We start from the raw sequence: 20,000 nt of genomic DNA, 5'->3' as shown, positions 1-20,000 counted from the left end.
CGAATCCCGCCGAGGTCAACTTTGTCTTTCATTCTTTCAGGATCGATAAAATAATGCACCAGCCTTATACTGAAGTCGATGCAATCGACTAATCTCTTCCTCTAAAATTTCTGTCCTTGTGCTTAAATCTGAAAGGATTATCAAGTGATAATCGGTGAGCTGGCAGAATCGTTAGCACGGCGCAGAAAATGCTTAACAGCGTTTCTTCCGGTATTACATTCAGCGTTAAATACACATGCACACACACACACACGCACACGCACGCACACACACACACACACACACACACACACACACACACACACACACACACACACACACACACACACACACTCACGCACGCACACGCACACACACATAAACACGAGCACGTACGTACGCGCGCACATATATGTACGACATCGACTTTTTCTACTCAAAGGGTTTTCTACTACATTATTTGCTCACTATTATTGAAATGTTTACCTGATTCGAGTTACATCGTTCCGATACATCCATCCATCTGTCCATTCATTCAGACATACTTGTGTGTGTGTGTGTGTGCTTATGATATGTATACATTATAGAGAAACCAAACTCACGCACAGAAACGCACATACATACATATATATATATATATATATATATATATATATATATATATATATATACTTTTCTTTACATTTCTCAATCTCATCTATTGGAGTTAATCCGAGGAGTTGAAGCCGCCTTTGATTTTCTGTCAAGACCTGGAAGAGTCCCATATTATCCAGTGACGCCAGACAAATCCTACAAATCTTCGCCGAACACCAGCAACCATGCAGACACCGCCCAGCAGTTTAAGATGTCAGAACAGTCAGTTATTGCCGTTGTTGGACCAGCAAACTCTGACCAATCGTTGGTAACTTCAACCATCTTTAGCACAGTTCTGCTACCTCAGATTAGTTATTCTGCATCGAGTCAAGTTCTCAGTGATAAAACAGAGTTTACTTCGTTCTTCAGGTGAGTTGTGAGACATAGCACTTACTGCCAATTCTGCTTTCTGTTTCTTTAACATTTACGAGGGGGTCCTGAAAAGTTCCTGGCTTTAAGGGTTATTGCGAACGGCCTACTTGGAGGCTCAGCGTTCCGAGGTCTTTTACAGTGATTAGAAAAATTGAAAGACCACTGCAATAAGTGTTCGAATCTGAGAGGGGAACACGTTGAATAAAATCATAATTAACTGATCCACCTGTATTTTTTTTTACACAAAGCCAGGAACTTTTCAGTACCCCTCGAATGTCCTTTATCTATCTCTTTGTGTGATTGTGTGTGTGTGTGTGTGTGTGTGTGTGTGTGTGTGTGTGCCTGCCTGTCTATCTATCTATCTATTTATCTATCTATCTATCTATCTATCTATCTATCTATCTATCTTATTTCTTTATTGCCCACAAGGGGGCTAAACATAGAGGGGACAAACAAGGACAGACAAAGGGCTTAAGTTGATTACATCGACCTCAGTGCGTAACTGATACTTAATTTATCGACCCCGAAAGGCAAAGTCAACATCGACGGAATTTGAACTCAGAACGTAACGGCAGACGAAATACCGCTAAGCATTTCGCCCGGCGTGCTAACGTTTCTGCCAGCTTACCGTCTTATCTATCTATCTTGTCTATCTATCTGTCTGTCCATCTATGTGTGTGTATATTCTTGCATGTATATATGTATGCATATGTTTACTTGATAATAAAATGGTGGTTTCGAATACCTGACCGGGCGGTTCAATGTGTTTTTGAGCAAAATCCTCCATTTTTCACTTTGTTCCATTTCATTCAGCCATAAATGAGTTCCAGTGATAACTTTGGCCTGGATCGGCGTTCCATTCTGCGGGGATAATGGTTGTAGACTCAGCCACTTATACGTCATAGAAACCAAGGGATGCTCGAGCCTTATGTGTTCTAGGAATCATGACAGACCTAAGCACTAATGAAATTTATCTACAATAAAAAGCATTCCAGCCATGAACCTCAAGCCTTTTCCAGAGATATATTGCATCAAGGGCTATATTATCCAATATACCTTCTCATGTTTTGGACATCAATGTTTTATTTTGGGGGTAGATTTAATTTTTTTTCTAACTAGTCGAAATATATTCATTGACCTGCTATGAAAGCAGTTGTGGACATCGGGGTAATCTGCAGTCGAACTCGTCATTCAAGATTCCACGTTTCTCTGACGACGCCTGAGTCAGCATCGACTCTGTGTTTTGTTCGCTCCGTTAAAAATTCTCTCTCGTCTTATCTGATAATTTCCCATAACACACATAACTTAAGCCACTATATGTCTTATTAAACCTGCCTTTGTTTCTAACTTACCATTCCTTTCTGTACCATACAATATTCCCTCACCTCGCCTCACATTCCAACTAAATATTATTTTCTACAGAACAAGTGAAACACTCATAAAATATTGTAGTTGAAAATAATTTCTGAGTGACTAGGAACAACTGAAACCAGTAAGGAGACTGCGCCAGTCTATTTTGTCTTCAAAGCCAGACAAAATATAAATAATATCAGAATTCATTGGATTTTCTTTGTCGATTTTATTTTTCTGATATAAATAAAGTAAACGATTTAAATATTTCAGTGTTTAAAAAACAACTCTCGGCACAAATGCTTGTGTTGTGTGTCTATTGCAGACATGGAAACCCGATCTCAGTAAAACAGTCTCCATTATGTAGAAATATCTCAACCGTACAGAGGTAAAATAGCCGAGGATATATTAGTTAATCTAGTACCACCTCACTATTTACGAGGTTTTATATGCATCAGATATTTAATGTTGATGTGTGTGAACTGATGGAGGGATAGACCTTTTTGTGTGTTGATACTGTAGTGTTCTGCAGTGCTGTAGATGTGTTTAGCAGTTTAGCGATAAGCCTGTGTATCTGATATTAAAATTTTTTTTTAGCCAGGACAGCATGCAGCGGCTATGATCCTTCACGGGGCCTTTGAGACTAGTAGGACCAAGGGAGAAAAGTATCCCCAAACCGAAGAACTGGCCTTAATGCTTGCAACAGAGTGGATACCACTAAAGGTATCCAAGATGCCAATCTGTTGTCAAACTGGGCAATCGATTAACACTATCAGTCAAGTAGGCCAAAGCGGAATTTGAACCCGAAACACAAAGAACCCGAACAAATACTACAAATTATCCATTCCAAAATTCTTGAAATTTCGGCAAATCCTCGCCATTGAATGACACATGTTTGTTATTAATTCTGAAAGGAAGAAAGGTAAAGTTGCCCTTGGTGTGATTTGAACTCGGCTCGATGATTGTCAGAGCAAATACCACGAGACATTCTATCCGCCCCTCCGTCGATTCAGTCAGTTCACCGCTGAATGATAAATCTTTCCTTACTTTTGAAACTAAAAAATGAACGGGAAGAGTTTTACGCTGTCACTCGATTTTCTAGAAATGATAGCTCAATCTCCATCAATTCACACCCAAGCATCTCAGAAAAGAACACATTTGAAACTGTAGTCCTTGATATACATACACATCATTCCGATGGTCAAGGCTGGAATACCTCTGATCATAGCTTTGCTCTATAAGAGATGTCCAGGGGTTAAACAATAACATTGACTTTAAAGAATAATGAAAAAAAGGCAACGGAGTGGTGATGATTACCCTGCGTGCAGATAGATACATTTTGTCGCAAATTATAGTGTGACTTACAATGCGTTGCTTATCTATGCTTTTTAATTGAAATGAATTAAGCTTTGTAAGTGTCTGACGAAGCTTGCTTATCGGGAGATTTGTAAGTTAGATTTTTTTTAATTTGAAAAATTTTTTTGAAGTCTCACCATTATAGGTATTTATACTCTGGTGAAATTAAGAAATCAACTCATAAATAAACGAAACCTTTGAATCCATCACTGTACGCACAGGGTCGCATGTCTATGTATGTATTTATACATGTATGTATGTATATACCCACGCGTGTCTACACACATAGGTATACCATGATCTATACACACGCAGACGAGGGTCGATTCATATGAAAAAGAAAGGGAACAAAATGAAATACTTATAGAAAATATTGCATAGAATTTGAGAAGTGTTTTGAACGTCTTTCAATGATGACAGGTGAATAAAACGTACTGCAGTTCGTTGTAGGATATAAATAATATAACCACAAGCTTATCGGGAAAGTTGTAATTTCGATAAGATAATTTTTTTTTGTTTTTAAGTATCACCATTATGGTATTTATACGCCAGTGAAATTAAGAAAGCAACTCCTAAATAAACGAAACCCTCGAATCCATCGCTGTACACACACACACACACACACACACACACACACACACACACACACACACACACACACACACACAAATACACTCACGCAAACACACACAGTCGCATATCTATGTATATATTTATGTATGTTTGAAGATGATCAGACCAAACTTTCATCATTTTGAGCCACTCACCCAATAAGTATGAACCTGAAAATAGGTGGGTAAAGAAAAGAATGCATGGGACAATTTTATAGGGATGTTGAAGATAAGACAGACAGAGAAAAAAGATTGCTGTGGATGACTAAACGCGATTTAAAACATGGACCCCAAGTAGTAGTAGTAGTAGTAGTAGTAGTAGCATCAGCAGTAGTAATAATGATAATAATATGTCTTCCATGAAATTCCTTCTTTATTCTTTAATTTCAAATTCAAACTTCGGATCCTGTGAAATACTATGAAGAAATGGTTATCTCCCTTGAATTAATTGTCCTCTAACAGGTAATACATGTGTTTCCTTTCTCCAGGTTAGTACCTAGCGACTGGGTCCAAGTGAAAGCAATGATTGACGTCCTTCTACATCTGAACTGGACATATGTATCCTTACTTGGTAGTGACACCAATTACGGACGTCTCGGTAAGTAGTTCACTAATTAAATAATTGATCGCCATTTCCTCGTGTCCGAAGATCATTAAGAACAGTCGCACACCCTTAAGTAATTATGTAAACCAATCATTGGCGCTGTAGGACTTTTCTTCCTGTCTATGCTTAGGTGTTTTAAACTGAAAAATCAGTTCAAGCAATCCAATTTCACTCTTTTGACTTTCAGGTTTGATTCAGCGGGCTAAGACGGCAAATTGTGTTTTGCATTAGAGAGGCCTTTTCCTATTTGAATTGTCTTACAGGGCTTGAGGGTCCCACTTACCCTGCCGGCAGGGTAGCGCAGAGAGCAACGGAGCGCCTTCAAATTTCCATTTCTTGATTTGTTCTCGTGGTTGACATCCCTAGCGTTTACTTTTCCCAAGGCCTTCACAAATCAGTGACGGTTAGGGCTTGAAGTTTCATCTATAACATGCTGAGTAATCCATAGCTCAAACCCTGAAAAGTTCTGCTAGTCTGGGTCAGAATAGATCTCGGAACAATAGTCTCACACTCCTCAAAACTTTGTAACTCCCAAACTAGGGCCCAATTTCCGGATGACTTTAAATTAGATAATTAGTAACATTAGATCAGCTGAGTTGAGTTAAATAATTAGTAACATTAGATCAATTGGCAGTGCACCCTATCAGAGTCGAGGACTCTGCTTTCAAATAGATTATTTTATCGTCTTTTGCTGAGCCGCTATGGGACGTAAACAAACTAGCACCAGTTGTGTAACGGTGAAGGGGGACATACATACATACACATATACACACGTATATATACATACATACATACATACATACATACATACACACACGTATACATACAGAGAGGGAGACGGAGAGGGGGAGACGGAGAGGGGGAGACAAAAAGTGAGAGAGAGTGAGCGAGTGAGAAGACGAGCTTCCGCACAGTTTTCGTCTATCAAATTCACTCACAAGGCACTGATCATCCCCGGGGCTAGAGTTGTACAGTTGCTGAAGGTAGTTTGCAGTGAGGCTGAACCTGAAATCACGTGGTTGTAAAGCAAGTTTTCTAGTCTTACACCTATAGCTCTACAATTAGTGCTGATAGGGATGATGAATTCTATCGGTTATGGTGGTGGCTGTGGATGTGTGTAATTTATTGTTGAGGTGTTATTCTGTGGAGTGAGTGATGAGTTGGGGAAAATTGTACAAGTAGGAGAGCAGAAGGCGAAGGGGAGAAGGGTGTAGAGGAGTGAAAGGGAAGACATCCGACAAGGAAGAGCAGAGCAACAGGAAGAAGTGTAGCGTGCGATGATAAGAATGGAGAACTAAAACTGTAAATGAGGAAGAGGGGGAGAAAAGTTGGAGAAGGAAGAGGGCGAGAAGAAGAAGGGGTAGTAGTAGTAGCAGTAGTGGTTGTAGTAGTAGTAGTAGTAGTAGTAGTAGTAGTAGTAGTAGTAGTAGTAGTATGTAGTATTAGTAGTAGTAGTAGTAGTAGTAGTAGTAGTAGTAGTATGTAGTATTAGTAGTAGTGGTAGTAGCAGTAGCGGTAGTAGTAGTAGTAGTAGTAGTAGTAGTAGTAGTAGTAGTAGTAGTAGTAGTAGTTGAAGAAGAAGAAGAAGAAGAAGAAGGCTAAATGAAACGCCTATCTTAGAGTTGCTAATAGAACCGAAAGGCGCGGTCAAGGAATGTCAAAAAGCAATGACGTCATCACAGCACTGATGACAAAACTTTATGTCGAGTAAAAGCATTAAACAAGTCAGCACATTTATTCAACTAAATGGAAGACGGATATAATGCCATACAAATGTTCGTTCTGGTTACTGAGGTCAGGTCAGGTCAGGTCAGGTCAGCTTTGTCGTTTATCATTTTCGGTGTCGATAAATAAACTATCAGGACCTGTGCAGGAAGTTGGAGGAGATGCCTCGCAGAATCTTTATGCTTTGCATTCAAATTCCATCTTGGTGTAGATAACGAGAGCTAATTAGCTCATTACCGATCACATAGTCAATCCCACAATTGGCCAACACGAACAGTGAAGGCTACAACTGGTACAGATACGCCGGCAAAAATCATGCTGAAGGTTCAACTAGCAATAAATCGATAACAGCTGAATGAAAATGGAAAGAAATAGATTTCGGTTGATATAGAATGGTGAAAGTAACTTATTCTTATTTTCGAACGGTCGCATGTACACATCGTTGAAAAAGCCTAAAGAGGCCCAATTGCATTAATGCTTGTTCTCGCAGTCACTTCTCCTGTGACTTTTCGTCTCCCTTCGATATTTATTGTATTTTTAACGAAGTGTTTCTATAAGAGATATTATCTCAGGACGAATATCACAGTAATTGACGTATTAACATTGTATGTATGTATATCTATCTATCTATCTATCTATCTATCTATCTATCTATCTATCTATCTATCTGTCTGTCTGTCTGTCTGTCTGTCTGTCTGTCTCTCTCTCTCTCTCTCTCTCTCTCTCTCTCTCTATATATATATATATATATATATATATATATATATATATATATTGGGTCATCCCATCAATAATCCGGTTTTTCAATTGCATGAACTAAAAGTGGGAGGTGGACGAGATAAACTACCTCCATCAACTTGCTATAGAAGCAGGTAGTAATTTTACCTTGTCCTTATTCTTAGTGCAAGTTTTGAAGAGTGCAGTTCGATTTTAATAGTTATTATTTCAATGCTATAATGGAAGTGACAAATCGATTTGATTAAGGTTGAAATATTTTCGATTAATACTGTTTTATGTGATAAATACCTAGTCTTTTAATGTTAATTTCCTATACTATACGGAATATTTTCACTAGACGTCTTATAAATAAATGTTTTTAATCATAAATAGCCTAGCTTAAATATTGCATCATTTAAATATGTACTAATAATATCTTTATTATTTTAACCTTAAACTTCGTTCAAATTGTATTTTAAACGAAAAAGTTTGTTTAGTTGTTTTTTATATATAATATACTTATTAGATTATTTTATAATGGATGTAGGATTGATTATGGAATGGTTATTATTTTGATATTTTAATAATATTTTTCTATCTTTATATAATGAGTATTTTATATACATTCATTTGTTATTTATTGTTGGTTGATATATACATTCATTTATTATTATTGTTGTATTTTGACCTGAAGATTAGGTATATTTTTGAATAGAATTGATTTTCGATAGTTTTAATCGATTTAAATTTCTTTCTATTTGAAAATTGGTTATGAAACACGTGTAGTCATTTTATTATATTGGTCTTATGATATTTACTTTATATTATATTATACTTATTTATTGTACTTTTAATTATAAATTTTTTCTATATGTGACAGTGAATTTTCATCGATGAGTTCATAAACCTTGGTTATTTTCCCTAATACTATATATTTATATATATTTTATAGTGTGAAACTTAATTTAATTTTAATTTTTAATAATTGATTTTAATTGAGTTTTTACCTGTAATTTTGGATTTTATCCCTAATATTATTATTATTATTATTATTATTATTATTATTATTATTATTATTATTATTATTATTATTATTATATATATATATATATTGTAGGTTTAGCTTTGCTGGAATATGAGGCTGCTAAAGTGGATATCAAAATTGCTATGAAAAAAACATTCAGTTACAGTTCCGCGCCGCAGGTTGCTGAAGATATTATGGCATATATCAACAGTAATCCTATAGTGTCAAAGAGCAAGGTCTTTATCATCTTTGCGTCACCACACGAAGTCTACCGTCTGCTAAAGGTAACATTAAAAAGATTTATTCTCATAATTTATTCTCTCCGAATCACTTTTTTAAAATAACTAATTATTTTTCTTTCGTTTGTCATTTTCTTAACGATATTCTTTGAATCTTATTTGTTTTGTTTCTATTGTGCCTTGCCTGAAGATAATGAGTTTATATGATTCGACCAGCTGATTAGTTGATTAAGAAGTCTATTAATTAAAAAATTATGAAGACAATCAAGGGAAGTATAAAACAAGTTGATCATAGTCGGAATTTTTCGCCAATATATTCAATTAAGGCTGGAATCGATCTGGCGTTTAAAGCCAACTGGGAAAAACAATGAACGAAATGCCGCTAAGTGTTTGCCCAGCAAGTTAACCATTCTGCTAGCTCGACTCTTTAGACGCCCGAACATATTAAAATGTATGTGATTCATTTTTCTCTTTATGGTTAAACAACTTCCTAGTACGATACTATTTCTGTTTGTTTTAATTGTGGCATAAATACTCTTTGGTGAAAAAATTTGCTTGAAATTTCCATTTTCTCTAAAGTGTACAGATAAGTATTTGTTTATATAAAAGCCGATAATGATTATGCTGTTTTTTTTTTGTTTTTCTTCCACGTAGATATTTCAGGAATTCAATTTTTCGGACATCACATATTTCGCATCAGAAAGTTGGACATTAAATAAAAGAATTTTGAATCTTGATGTCAGTATTATTGAAGGCACTCTGGGGTTGCGTCCTTATTCCGAAACTCCAACCGATTATCAATCATATTTGGAAAGCCTGTCTTTAAAAGACGTCACAGAGTTAGATACTTGGTTTCAAGAATATCTCATTATTAAGCACATTTGTTCCAATATTACTCAACAAAACGAAACGAATTGGATACATGATGAGATACCTCAAATAGGTCACCGCAATTTTCAAGAAGCATGCTTTCGTAATTTGCAGTCGAGTGGAAAATCAGGGGAATTGTTCGATTACCTAATGTTGAAGAAAGTACCGTTCGTATTGGACGCAGTATATGTTATTGCGCATGCGTTACATAAATTACTGTGCAGCAACGGTTCCTGTCTGAAGAGGTTTATTTCGAACAAAGAAATATTTGAAATGATAAAACAAACAAAATTTGATGGTCAGTCCGGCTTTATTGAGTTTAACGAATTTGGAGATATTTCTGGAGCATTCTCCTTGTTCAATATACAAAAGAAAGAAGACGGCCATTTGTTCTACAGAAAAGTTGGACATTGGAATTGTTCATATTTAGTTATGGACCAGAACGATATCGGTAAGAAATTTCGTAAAATATAAATACAGTTCTAAATTTATCCTCTTTCTCTCATGCACACATACATACATATATATATATATATATATATATATATATATATATATATATATATATATATATATATATATATATATATATATATATATATATATATATATATATATATATATATATATATATATATATATATATATATATATATATATATATATATATATATATATATATATATATATATATATATATATATATATATATAATATATATATATATATATATATATATATATATATATATATATATATATATAATATATATATATATATATATATATATATATATATATATATATATATATATATATATATATATATATATATATATATATATATATATATATATATATATATATATATATATATATATATATATATATATATATATATATATATATATATATATATATATATATATATATATATATATATATATATATATATATATATATATATATATATATATATATATATATATATATATATATATATATATATATATATTATATATATATATATATATATATATATATATATATATATATATATATATATATATATATATATATATATATATATATATATATATATATATATATATATATATATATATATATATATATATATATATATATATATATATATATATATATATATATATATATATATATATATATATATATATATATTATATATATATATATATATATATATATATATATATATATATATATATATATATATATATATATATATAATATATATATATATATATATATATATATATATATATATATATATATATATATATATATATATATATATATATATATATATATATATATATATATATATATATATATATATATATATATATATATATATATATATATATATATATATATATATATATATATATATATATATATATATATATATATATATATATATATATATATATATATATATATATATATATATATATATATATATATATTATATATATATATATATATATATATATATATATATATATATATATATATATATATATATATATATATATATATATATATATATATATATATATATATATATATATATATATATATATATATATATATATATATATATATATATATATATATATATATATATATATATATATATATATATATATATATATATATATTATATATATATATATATATATATATATATATATATATATATATATATATATATATATATATATATATATATATATATATATATATATATATATATATATATATATATATATATATATATATATATATATATATATATATATATATATATATATATATATATATATATATATATATATATATATATATATATATATATATATATATATATATATATATATATATATATATATATATATATATATATATATATATATATATATATATATATATATATATATATATATATATATATATATATATATATATATATAGGGTTGGCCAAAACTTACATGACAGTAAATCAAGACCATTTAATTCCAAGATTAAAGAAAAAAAATTATTTTATATGAGACTTCGCTAATAAATAGACAAATGTTTGAAAAAAAAAAAACAAAAAAAACGGTGATTTTAACTCAAAGCATTCAATTATTAAACATTCATAATTGGAATGAATAAATAAAATTGATTATTAAGTATTTATGGAATTTTAATTTACTGTCGAGTGACTTTTGGCCAACTTTGTATTTATATATATATAAATGTGTGTGCGTTTGTATATACAGAGGCCACTCTAAGTTACTGTCGTGCTGATGATACTAAATGTGGGAGAAATGCGTGTCCACAATAAGCGCGTTTTTTTAAGGCAGGTGACATTTGGAGTGATTTTTGTTCGTGAAATTATCTCATCTTCTCATGGGGAACTAACTGTTCGCAATTACTGTGTGATGGCTATCTCCATATTATCTCCATATCTCTAGATATTTATTTTTATGAGCTGCTAAGGGTTTCATGCGACGAAAACGACTCCATTTTATAACACGTCTGGTGCCTTCATGTAATCCTAAGTTTGTGGTCACATGGTATGTTTCAAGCTAAAAGGGGACGATAGAATAGGAGAAAATATGAGAAAAGGCGCGCACACACACACACATACGTAAACACACACGCGTAAACACACACAACGCGTAAACACACACACACGCGTAAACATACACACACACACGTAAACACACACACACACACACGCACACACACACACACACACACACACACACACACACACACACACACACACACACACACACACACACACTACCTCTTGTTTTTCTTCTACTTCCTATATAAGTCCATATGAAATACATGCAATGTATGTCATGTCGATGTCTTTATCAGATAGTTTAAGATTATTTCTTTGAAAACCTTGTCATTTTTTATGACACAGGTAAGCTAGTATATATATTTATATATGTGTGCGTGTGAGTTTACCGTATCCACATATACACACGTGTGTGTGTGTGTGTGTGTGTATGAATACATATGTATTTGTGTGTGTGCATGTACACGTATAATATCCATTAATTTAAGGATTTTCTTCATTTTGTAGTATGGAAAGGTGAAGCTGATGTAGTGATATCTCGTTGTGACCAGCCCTGCCCACCTGGGACACGCTTAGCTTTAGCATCGGACAAGGAATGCTGGACATGCGTCCCCTGTGGTAAAGGTACTGTTCGCCCATTTCATCTCTTTGAAAATTCTTTTCTACTCTAGGCACAAGGCCTAGAATTTTGAGGGAGGGGGCTTGTCGATTAGATACATCCCAGTACGCAACTGGGATGATTCCGTGATGATTCCGTGACCTAGGATCATAAAGTCATGAAGATGCAAATCCCGTTAGTTTTTGAATGTTTTTGAATGCTGTGTTTCATGTATTCACCTGATGGAAACGGTTTATTCTAATGCTGTAATGTTTCCATTAATCAATTGAAAATTCGTTGGAAACAGCCGCAGTAAATTGAAATATTATCCATTTGTTGCTATTTATTCATTAATTATTCACCAGTCTTGGAATCTGCTCCTCGCGTAGATCCGAAGTATATTATGGACCATACATTTATTACAATGAACGTTTCTTGTTTAGCCTCAGGTCTATTGATATAATCAGTCGGGTACAGTTAATCGTATACATAACCTGAATATCTTTCTGCCTATACTTCGGTACCTGCATAAGTATTCCTCTATTTTTGTTGTGTACACATTTTACTTGTCGACCCGACCCGGTGCCTTACCATTTAAGTGCCTGATTCACATGAATCCTGATCTATGATATATATATATATATATATATATATATATATATATATATTCTGCTTCGTTCGTTATTTCTGATGAAAATTAACCAGAGCCAAATAATACTTTCAATACTGTTTTTTTTCCTCTTTACTTAGGGCAATTTACAAATGCCTACAATATGGCGTCTTGTCTGAACTGTACAGAACGTTTCGGAACAGGATGGGGAAGTAACAAGAATTACACGTCCTGTGAAGAGCTTCCGCAAGATTTCCTTTCTTGGAACGGACATTTCGCTGTCGGCAGTCTTCTTTTCTCAAGCAGCTGTCTCCTGTTCACATTAATAGTATTATCATTCTTTGTGAAATACCGCCACAGTCACATTGTTAAAGGATCTAATCGGGAGCTGACATATGTCTTATTCGTATCTTTGATCCTTTCTATATTTTCCCCATATGTCTATATTGGTCGGCCAACTCATACACGCTGTATGTTGCAACCAAATTATTTATCCTTTGTTATGTCTTCATCCGTGCTAGTTATATATTTTAAAACGGATCGAATACTTTGCATCTTCAACGCTAAACCGACCACAATTGATAATCTTCATTTAGAAAAACGTAAACGAGATCGATTGCAGATATTATGCTTTTTGGTAATCGAATTAATTATTTGTGGTTCATTAGCAGCATCAACATATTTTCATCAACCAACCGTGGATTTCTATACTGTTCAAGACACATCTGTATCACTTGGATGTTCTCTAGCTTGGTACCACCAACACGCCGTAGCTTTCGTTTGGTTTACAATTCTTATACTTGGCAGTATTTACAAAGCGTATCGCGTACGGAAACTCCCGGAAAACTTTAACGAAGCAAGACAAATTAATTTCACATTATTTATACTGTTCCTAATATGGGTTTTGGTGTCAGTAGGTGTTGCTAACGAACCCAACCACGGCGTATGTTCTTCTTATATATGTATAGCTGCCCAGCTTCATACTCTAGTTGTGCTGGTGTTCATGTTGATTCCCAAACTGAGAATCATCATATTTCAACCAACGAAAAACTCTACAGAAGCTGTGAGAATGCAAACGATGGAATATATGATCCGGAAGCAGTCAAAAGCATCATCTTTGGAAACTCTATCTACAATTAATCTGAACTAACATATGAATTCCCAATAAATTTATTTAGCTATCAGATATTTTTTTGTTATGTAATAAATTAAAACAAAGTATACAACATATGGGAGAGCCATTTAATTCGGCGGGATAATAAATCTTGCTATTCAAAACTCATTAATTAGAAGCAAATTACTTTCTATTTAAAAAGAAATATTCCCTTCAAAATTTATTTCAGTAAAAGAATGGAGATTGCCGGATAATGAATATGAGGTTGATATTCTATGCTTAAAATCATTATGAGAGTGTATTATTTTTTCAGATCCTCCATATTACACCGGTAAGTAAGAATTATAAACTACCGTGAATCCAATCGACATATCACTTTATGTCCAATCAAATACAAGCTCTAAGTTAGTTGCTATCTCATGAGCTTTATCTAGGACAAACGAGATTCCAATATTATCATTTGGTAGATCTGAAGCGAGAGGCTACAGGATTTCTGGTGGATCATAAGAACGACGAAACTCGTCGGCCCGATCCTCTTTTCAAGCTATCTAAAATACCTGTTGAAAAATTACGAGGACTAAATAATACATATCAGTATTATTTCAAAAACATATTTAGCTAAAACAAATGATTTGATATTTGAATAATTATCTCCTGCATTACACCACTCATCAACGTACTATATATATTATATTTCGTATTTTAAACACAAAGGAACCATAATATCCGTGAATTCTTGTGATTAAGTTTGTCTCTTGTCTGTTTAATACAGTTGATGCTTCGCACTAGCAAAGTTATCTTCATTTTCTCTCGTACTTCATTTTCTCGTGCTTCATTATCTTCATTTTCTCTCGTGGTAGATATTAGGTATGTGCAAGGCGCTAGTCCAGTGGAGCTACAACTTTAATAATACATCATTGTTGTAATATTACTGAGCTTATAATGGACGATACAATTCTTAACTGTTTTCTACGCCAACATTAGTTTATGATTTCATAACATCTCAGTTGAGCTAATGAAACAAATTGTATTTATTAATTTAGATCAACCCCTGTATATTTGTTAACATCGATGGTTTGTTTTATCGATTTCGGAAGGACATAAGATAAAGTAGGTAAGGGCGGGATTTGAACTCAAAGCATAAAAAGGGTGTAATCAAATACCACAGGGTATTTTCTTCCACATAAGACGCTTATTTCATTCAATTCGCTTAAAAGTAAAGTAGACTTGGAGAATATTTAACTCAAAAACGTAAATGGTCATAATTAATTTTCAAAGGGAATTTTATTTGGCGCTCTATCGATTCTACTATACAACTGCGTAGAAATTTAGCAATTTTACTTTAATTCATTCATGCACCAAATAACTAGAGAAAATGTACCTGGTTAAATTACCCGCATATCTTCTAACATTTTCTGTTTATTTTTTCGTTTAGTCACTGTATAACTTATACAAGAGTAAATTTTAGCACAGAACGAACCTTACATCCGATCTGATTTCAGGTTCTGATCAATATGTCACTTATGTTGTTCAAAATTGCAGTGAAATCAAGGCATCTAATCTAGCTTTCCCCTCTAAATCTGTACCCTCAAATACTGTAAGACATATAAACATTTGTTTTAAATCTTATTTCCAGATGATATTAATTATTCAGTCACTACAAGAAACGGTGCTGGAGGTTATTTACATGTAACAAGGGAGAATGGAAACTAAAGTTTTCTCTCTGAACTGTAAATATTTTACGTGCCATTAAAGCGATTTATCCTGAACTAATAAAATTACGTAAATAAAGAAATAAATATATTAAAAAAAACCGTCAACTATCCCAGATTACGAAACCCCATTATTGAATCTGGAAAGTCTGGGCATGCGCGTATTGAATTGATGCTTACAAGTACACGAGTTGCCTTGAAATGATTTTCATGTATATTGATGTTAAAATGAAATTTAGAAAACATATCAAACAAGATAACATTGAAAAAATCAAAACTAAAATAAATATAAACAAAACCAGTCGATATAATTAGGTGTGGTTGTCATTAAAGTGCAACCGATAGCTTGTCTATAAATCAGATCCGTTTATGTCTAGAGAAAGTTTGACTATTATTGAAAAAGTGGGGTTGTTGTCTAGAAAATTCTACAACAAGCTGTTGCCAGTTTTACACTCCGCTGACAGCAGTTCAGTTTGTCAAGATTAGTTGCAAGTTGATTCTGAAACCGGGAGAAAAATAAATAAAGATTTGTTTGTGGAAAAATAAAAACTGATACAATTATTTTCTTTCTTTCGTCGTTTTTTTCTCTTTTATACTGGAAAGCATTTTATTTTATTGCATTTCTTTCTGTCAAGGTATCAGATTGTATAACGGTTAAAATATCGCACTTTGTAAATGTGATTTTTGTAGGATTTTCTTGTTGTTTTGTTTCATCATGATTTACTTTCTGCTGTAAAATGAAAACATTTTGGAGGAGAGAATAAAACAGTAACTTCTCAACAACAAAATTTTAGAAGTCTCACCCACGCTGCAGTAAAGGTTGAGCACATTCCTAAACGTTAAATCCCAACAAACCAGCACGAAAATATTATCCAGCACAAGTGTAGGCAACCGATAGCTTGGAAGCCAGTTCCGACTTGCGAAGGCATTTTCAGCAGGCTACGAGCAAAATATTGATTTCAAATTGCTGACACAAGGCCAGCAATTTCGGTCGTGGGGGATAAGTCGATTACATCAGCCATTGTGTTTAAGTGGTACTTATTTAAAAAACCTTATAGCTGACATTAGTAACAGAGTATCTAACATCTCTTCCTCTAAAGAAATTTTTGAGATGCCAGCCCTCTGCTACAACAAAGCCGTAGCTAATAGCGGCTTTAAGGATGAATTAATATATAACCCTCAAATAATAGGAATAATAAAAATAGACTTAGAAGAATAATTTGGTTCGCCACCCCTTCCCTTACAGTTAAAGCTAACATAGGTAAAGTTTCCTGTCTCTCTTATACAATCATTTTCCAGAAAACCACAGGTATAGAAAAATATTCAACTGGTACTTAGTTAAATTATCATATAGATACTGCCCCAATATGCAAAGCATCATTACACGCAAACACCACCAAGAGCCTACTCCCAGTTGTAACTGTCGAGACGCGGGAACTTGTCCACTCGACCAGGAATGCGTGATTAAAGCCGTCATATATGAGGCAGAAGTTACAGCAACACTAGATGATATAACCGAAAAGAAGAGCTACATCGGGCTATGTGAAGGCAACTTCAAATATAACCATGCCAACCATATATCTTCCTTCCGACACAGGGACAAAAGTAAAGTCACTTGGTTGGCTAGCCACGTATGAGGTTTGAAGTCGAACGTCACACCACATACAATAAAGTAAAAAGTCCACACCATATTCCAACGGATAAAAAAATGTAAGCCATGCAGATTTGAAAGAACACAGATCCTTTTCGGATCTAAGAACTCTACCACACTGTTGGATTCCAGTTCTGAAATTTTAAGTGGTTGTAAACATATAGATAAGTTATTTTTGGCAAATTGGAAAGTACCAACCTCTCCAATTTGAGTAGCTGTACTACAGATTCTAGGCCACTATTCTTCCAGCATTATGACTTTACGGTCAAAGGGGACATAACTCTAATGCTCCCGTCTTGCTTTTTCAGTTTTCTTTTTCATTTCCGGTTTTTCAGCCTTCCACCTTTTACGTCTTCTTCATTCTCGTCTTTTCTCGTTTTTTTCCTTTCATTTTATCGTTCTGTTTGTAGCTTGTTATGCTATATGGGCACAGTCTGAGGATTGTGTGAAGGCATATACATATGTATGTATACAGACATCACTTAATTTTAAATATTTATTTCCTAATCAGATGTCTTATCAATTGTATAAATAAAAATATATGTGATCCATTTGTGGAGGCTTATTGTACAGAAGATATTTTAAATTTTGGTTTTAAATGATGTATTTTCAAATTAATTTTCGTTAAATTACTTTGACTTTATATATCACTTTAAAGCACGTTTTTTGCTCTATTTAATCGTGTTACTTTTTTTCTTTGTAAATAATTAGGCCATTTTTCCGGAACGCTGAATAAAACATGGACAAAAAGCAAATTCGCACAATCTTCTTATTCCAGTTCAAGCTAGGCCGAAAAGTTGCTGAAACAGCTCACGATATCAACGATGCGTTTGGCCCAGGAACCACAAATGAACGTACAGTAGAATGGTGGTTCAAGAAATTTCGCAACGGTGGCGAGAGTCTTGAAGATGATAAGCGTAGTGGTCGGCCATCGGATGTTGACAACGATCAGCTAAGAGCCTTAGTCGAAGCCAATCCATGCACAACTTTTCGAGATCTTGCTTCTGAATTAAACGTAACATATACGACAATTTCCAACCAGTTGAAAGAGATTGGAAAAGCAAAAATACTTGAGAAATGGATGCCGCACGAATTGAACGATAACCAAAAAGAAAAATAAAAAACGCCGTTTTGAAGTGTCGTCTTCCCTTCTTTTATGCAACAAGTACGCCCTATTTCTCGACCGGATTGTGACTTGCGATGAAAAGTGGATTCTTTACGACAACCGGCGACGCTCAGCTCACTAGTTGGACGCCGACGAAGCTCCACGGCACTTCCCGAAAACAAGGTTGCACCAAAAGGGGATCATGGTAACTGCGGCCGGTCTCATCTATCACAGCGTTTTGGATCCAGGCGAAACCATTACGGCGGAGAAGTACTGTCAGCAAATGGATGAAATGCATAAGAAGCTCCGACAACAACAGCCAGCATTGGTCAATAGAAAAGGACCAATTCTTCTCTACGACAACGCTCGGCCGCACGTCGCACAACTGACCCTGCAGAAGTTGAACGAATTGGGCTACAAAACTCTGCCTCATCCGCCATACTCACCAGACCTGTCGCCTACCGACTACTACTTTTTCAAGCACCTCGGCAACTTCGTGCGTGAGAAATGCTTCAAAAAAACAAGACGATGGCAAAAACGCCTTCAACGTCTTCATCGCCACCAGAACGTAGGGTTTTTACGCTACTGTCATAAATAAACTTGTTTGCATTGGCAAAAGTGTGTTGATTCTGATGGTGTTTATTTCGATTGATAAAGTTTTGTTTGAGCCGAGATATGTGCATCTGAATGTAAAGGTTAAAAATCGCAAGAACTTTCTTGACAACATAATAATTTTTTTTTTTTGACATTGTCGGGATTAGAAATTTAAGTTTGAAATCATTGTATCAATAATAATAGACCATGTGATCCATTTTGTTCCATTTTTATTTAACGTGATATACATAGACCATCACAAAATAATTATTAACGAATATTATTGTGTGTGTGCTTGTGTGATTTTTCAAATCTGTATAATGGAAGGATATACAGTAGATATACATAGGGCATTTGAGACTAATCCCCTCATTAAAATAAATAATAATATATACGCCACGATGTGATACACCGTCAGATTCGGTGATTTAAAGGCATTTAAAGGCTACAGTTCTACCAAATAGATATATCATGCAATCTCCTAATATCTCTTGCAATAACAGCATACCAGACATAT

At 33.3% G+C, this 20,000-nt stretch overlaps 1 protein-coding gene across 1 annotated transcript in view; it reads left to right on the top strand.

The window, feature by feature from the left end:
* LOC106873615 (extracellular calcium-sensing receptor) overlaps window positions 1-16,691 on the top strand; it is a 20,216-nt gene extending 3,525 nt beyond the window's left edge. The window contains exons 4-9 of the mRNA XM_089351415.1: window positions 686-981; window positions 4,790-4,899; window positions 8,465-8,655; window positions 9,265-9,931; window positions 12,607-12,723; window positions 13,448-16,691. Of these exons, the coding sequence (XP_089207541.1) occupies window positions 686-981; window positions 4,790-4,899; window positions 8,465-8,655; window positions 9,265-9,931; window positions 12,607-12,723; window positions 13,448-14,457 (2,391 nt within the window). The 3' untranslated portion in view covers window positions 14,458-16,691. The remainder of the gene's footprint in view (window positions 1-685; window positions 982-4,789; window positions 4,900-8,464; window positions 8,656-9,264; window positions 9,932-12,606; window positions 12,724-13,447) is intronic.
* Window positions 16,692-20,000: the final 3,309 nt, after the last annotated feature.

The sequence above is a fragment of the Octopus bimaculoides genome, chromosome 4, assembly GCF_046866305.1.
Source record: "Octopus bimaculoides isolate indiv1 chromosome 4, ASM4686630v1, whole genome shotgun sequence".
NCBI classification, from domain to species: Eukaryota; Metazoa; Mollusca; class Cephalopoda; order Octopoda; family Octopodidae; genus Octopus; species Octopus bimaculoides.
This window is presented reverse-complemented; position numbering and strand designations above follow the sequence as displayed.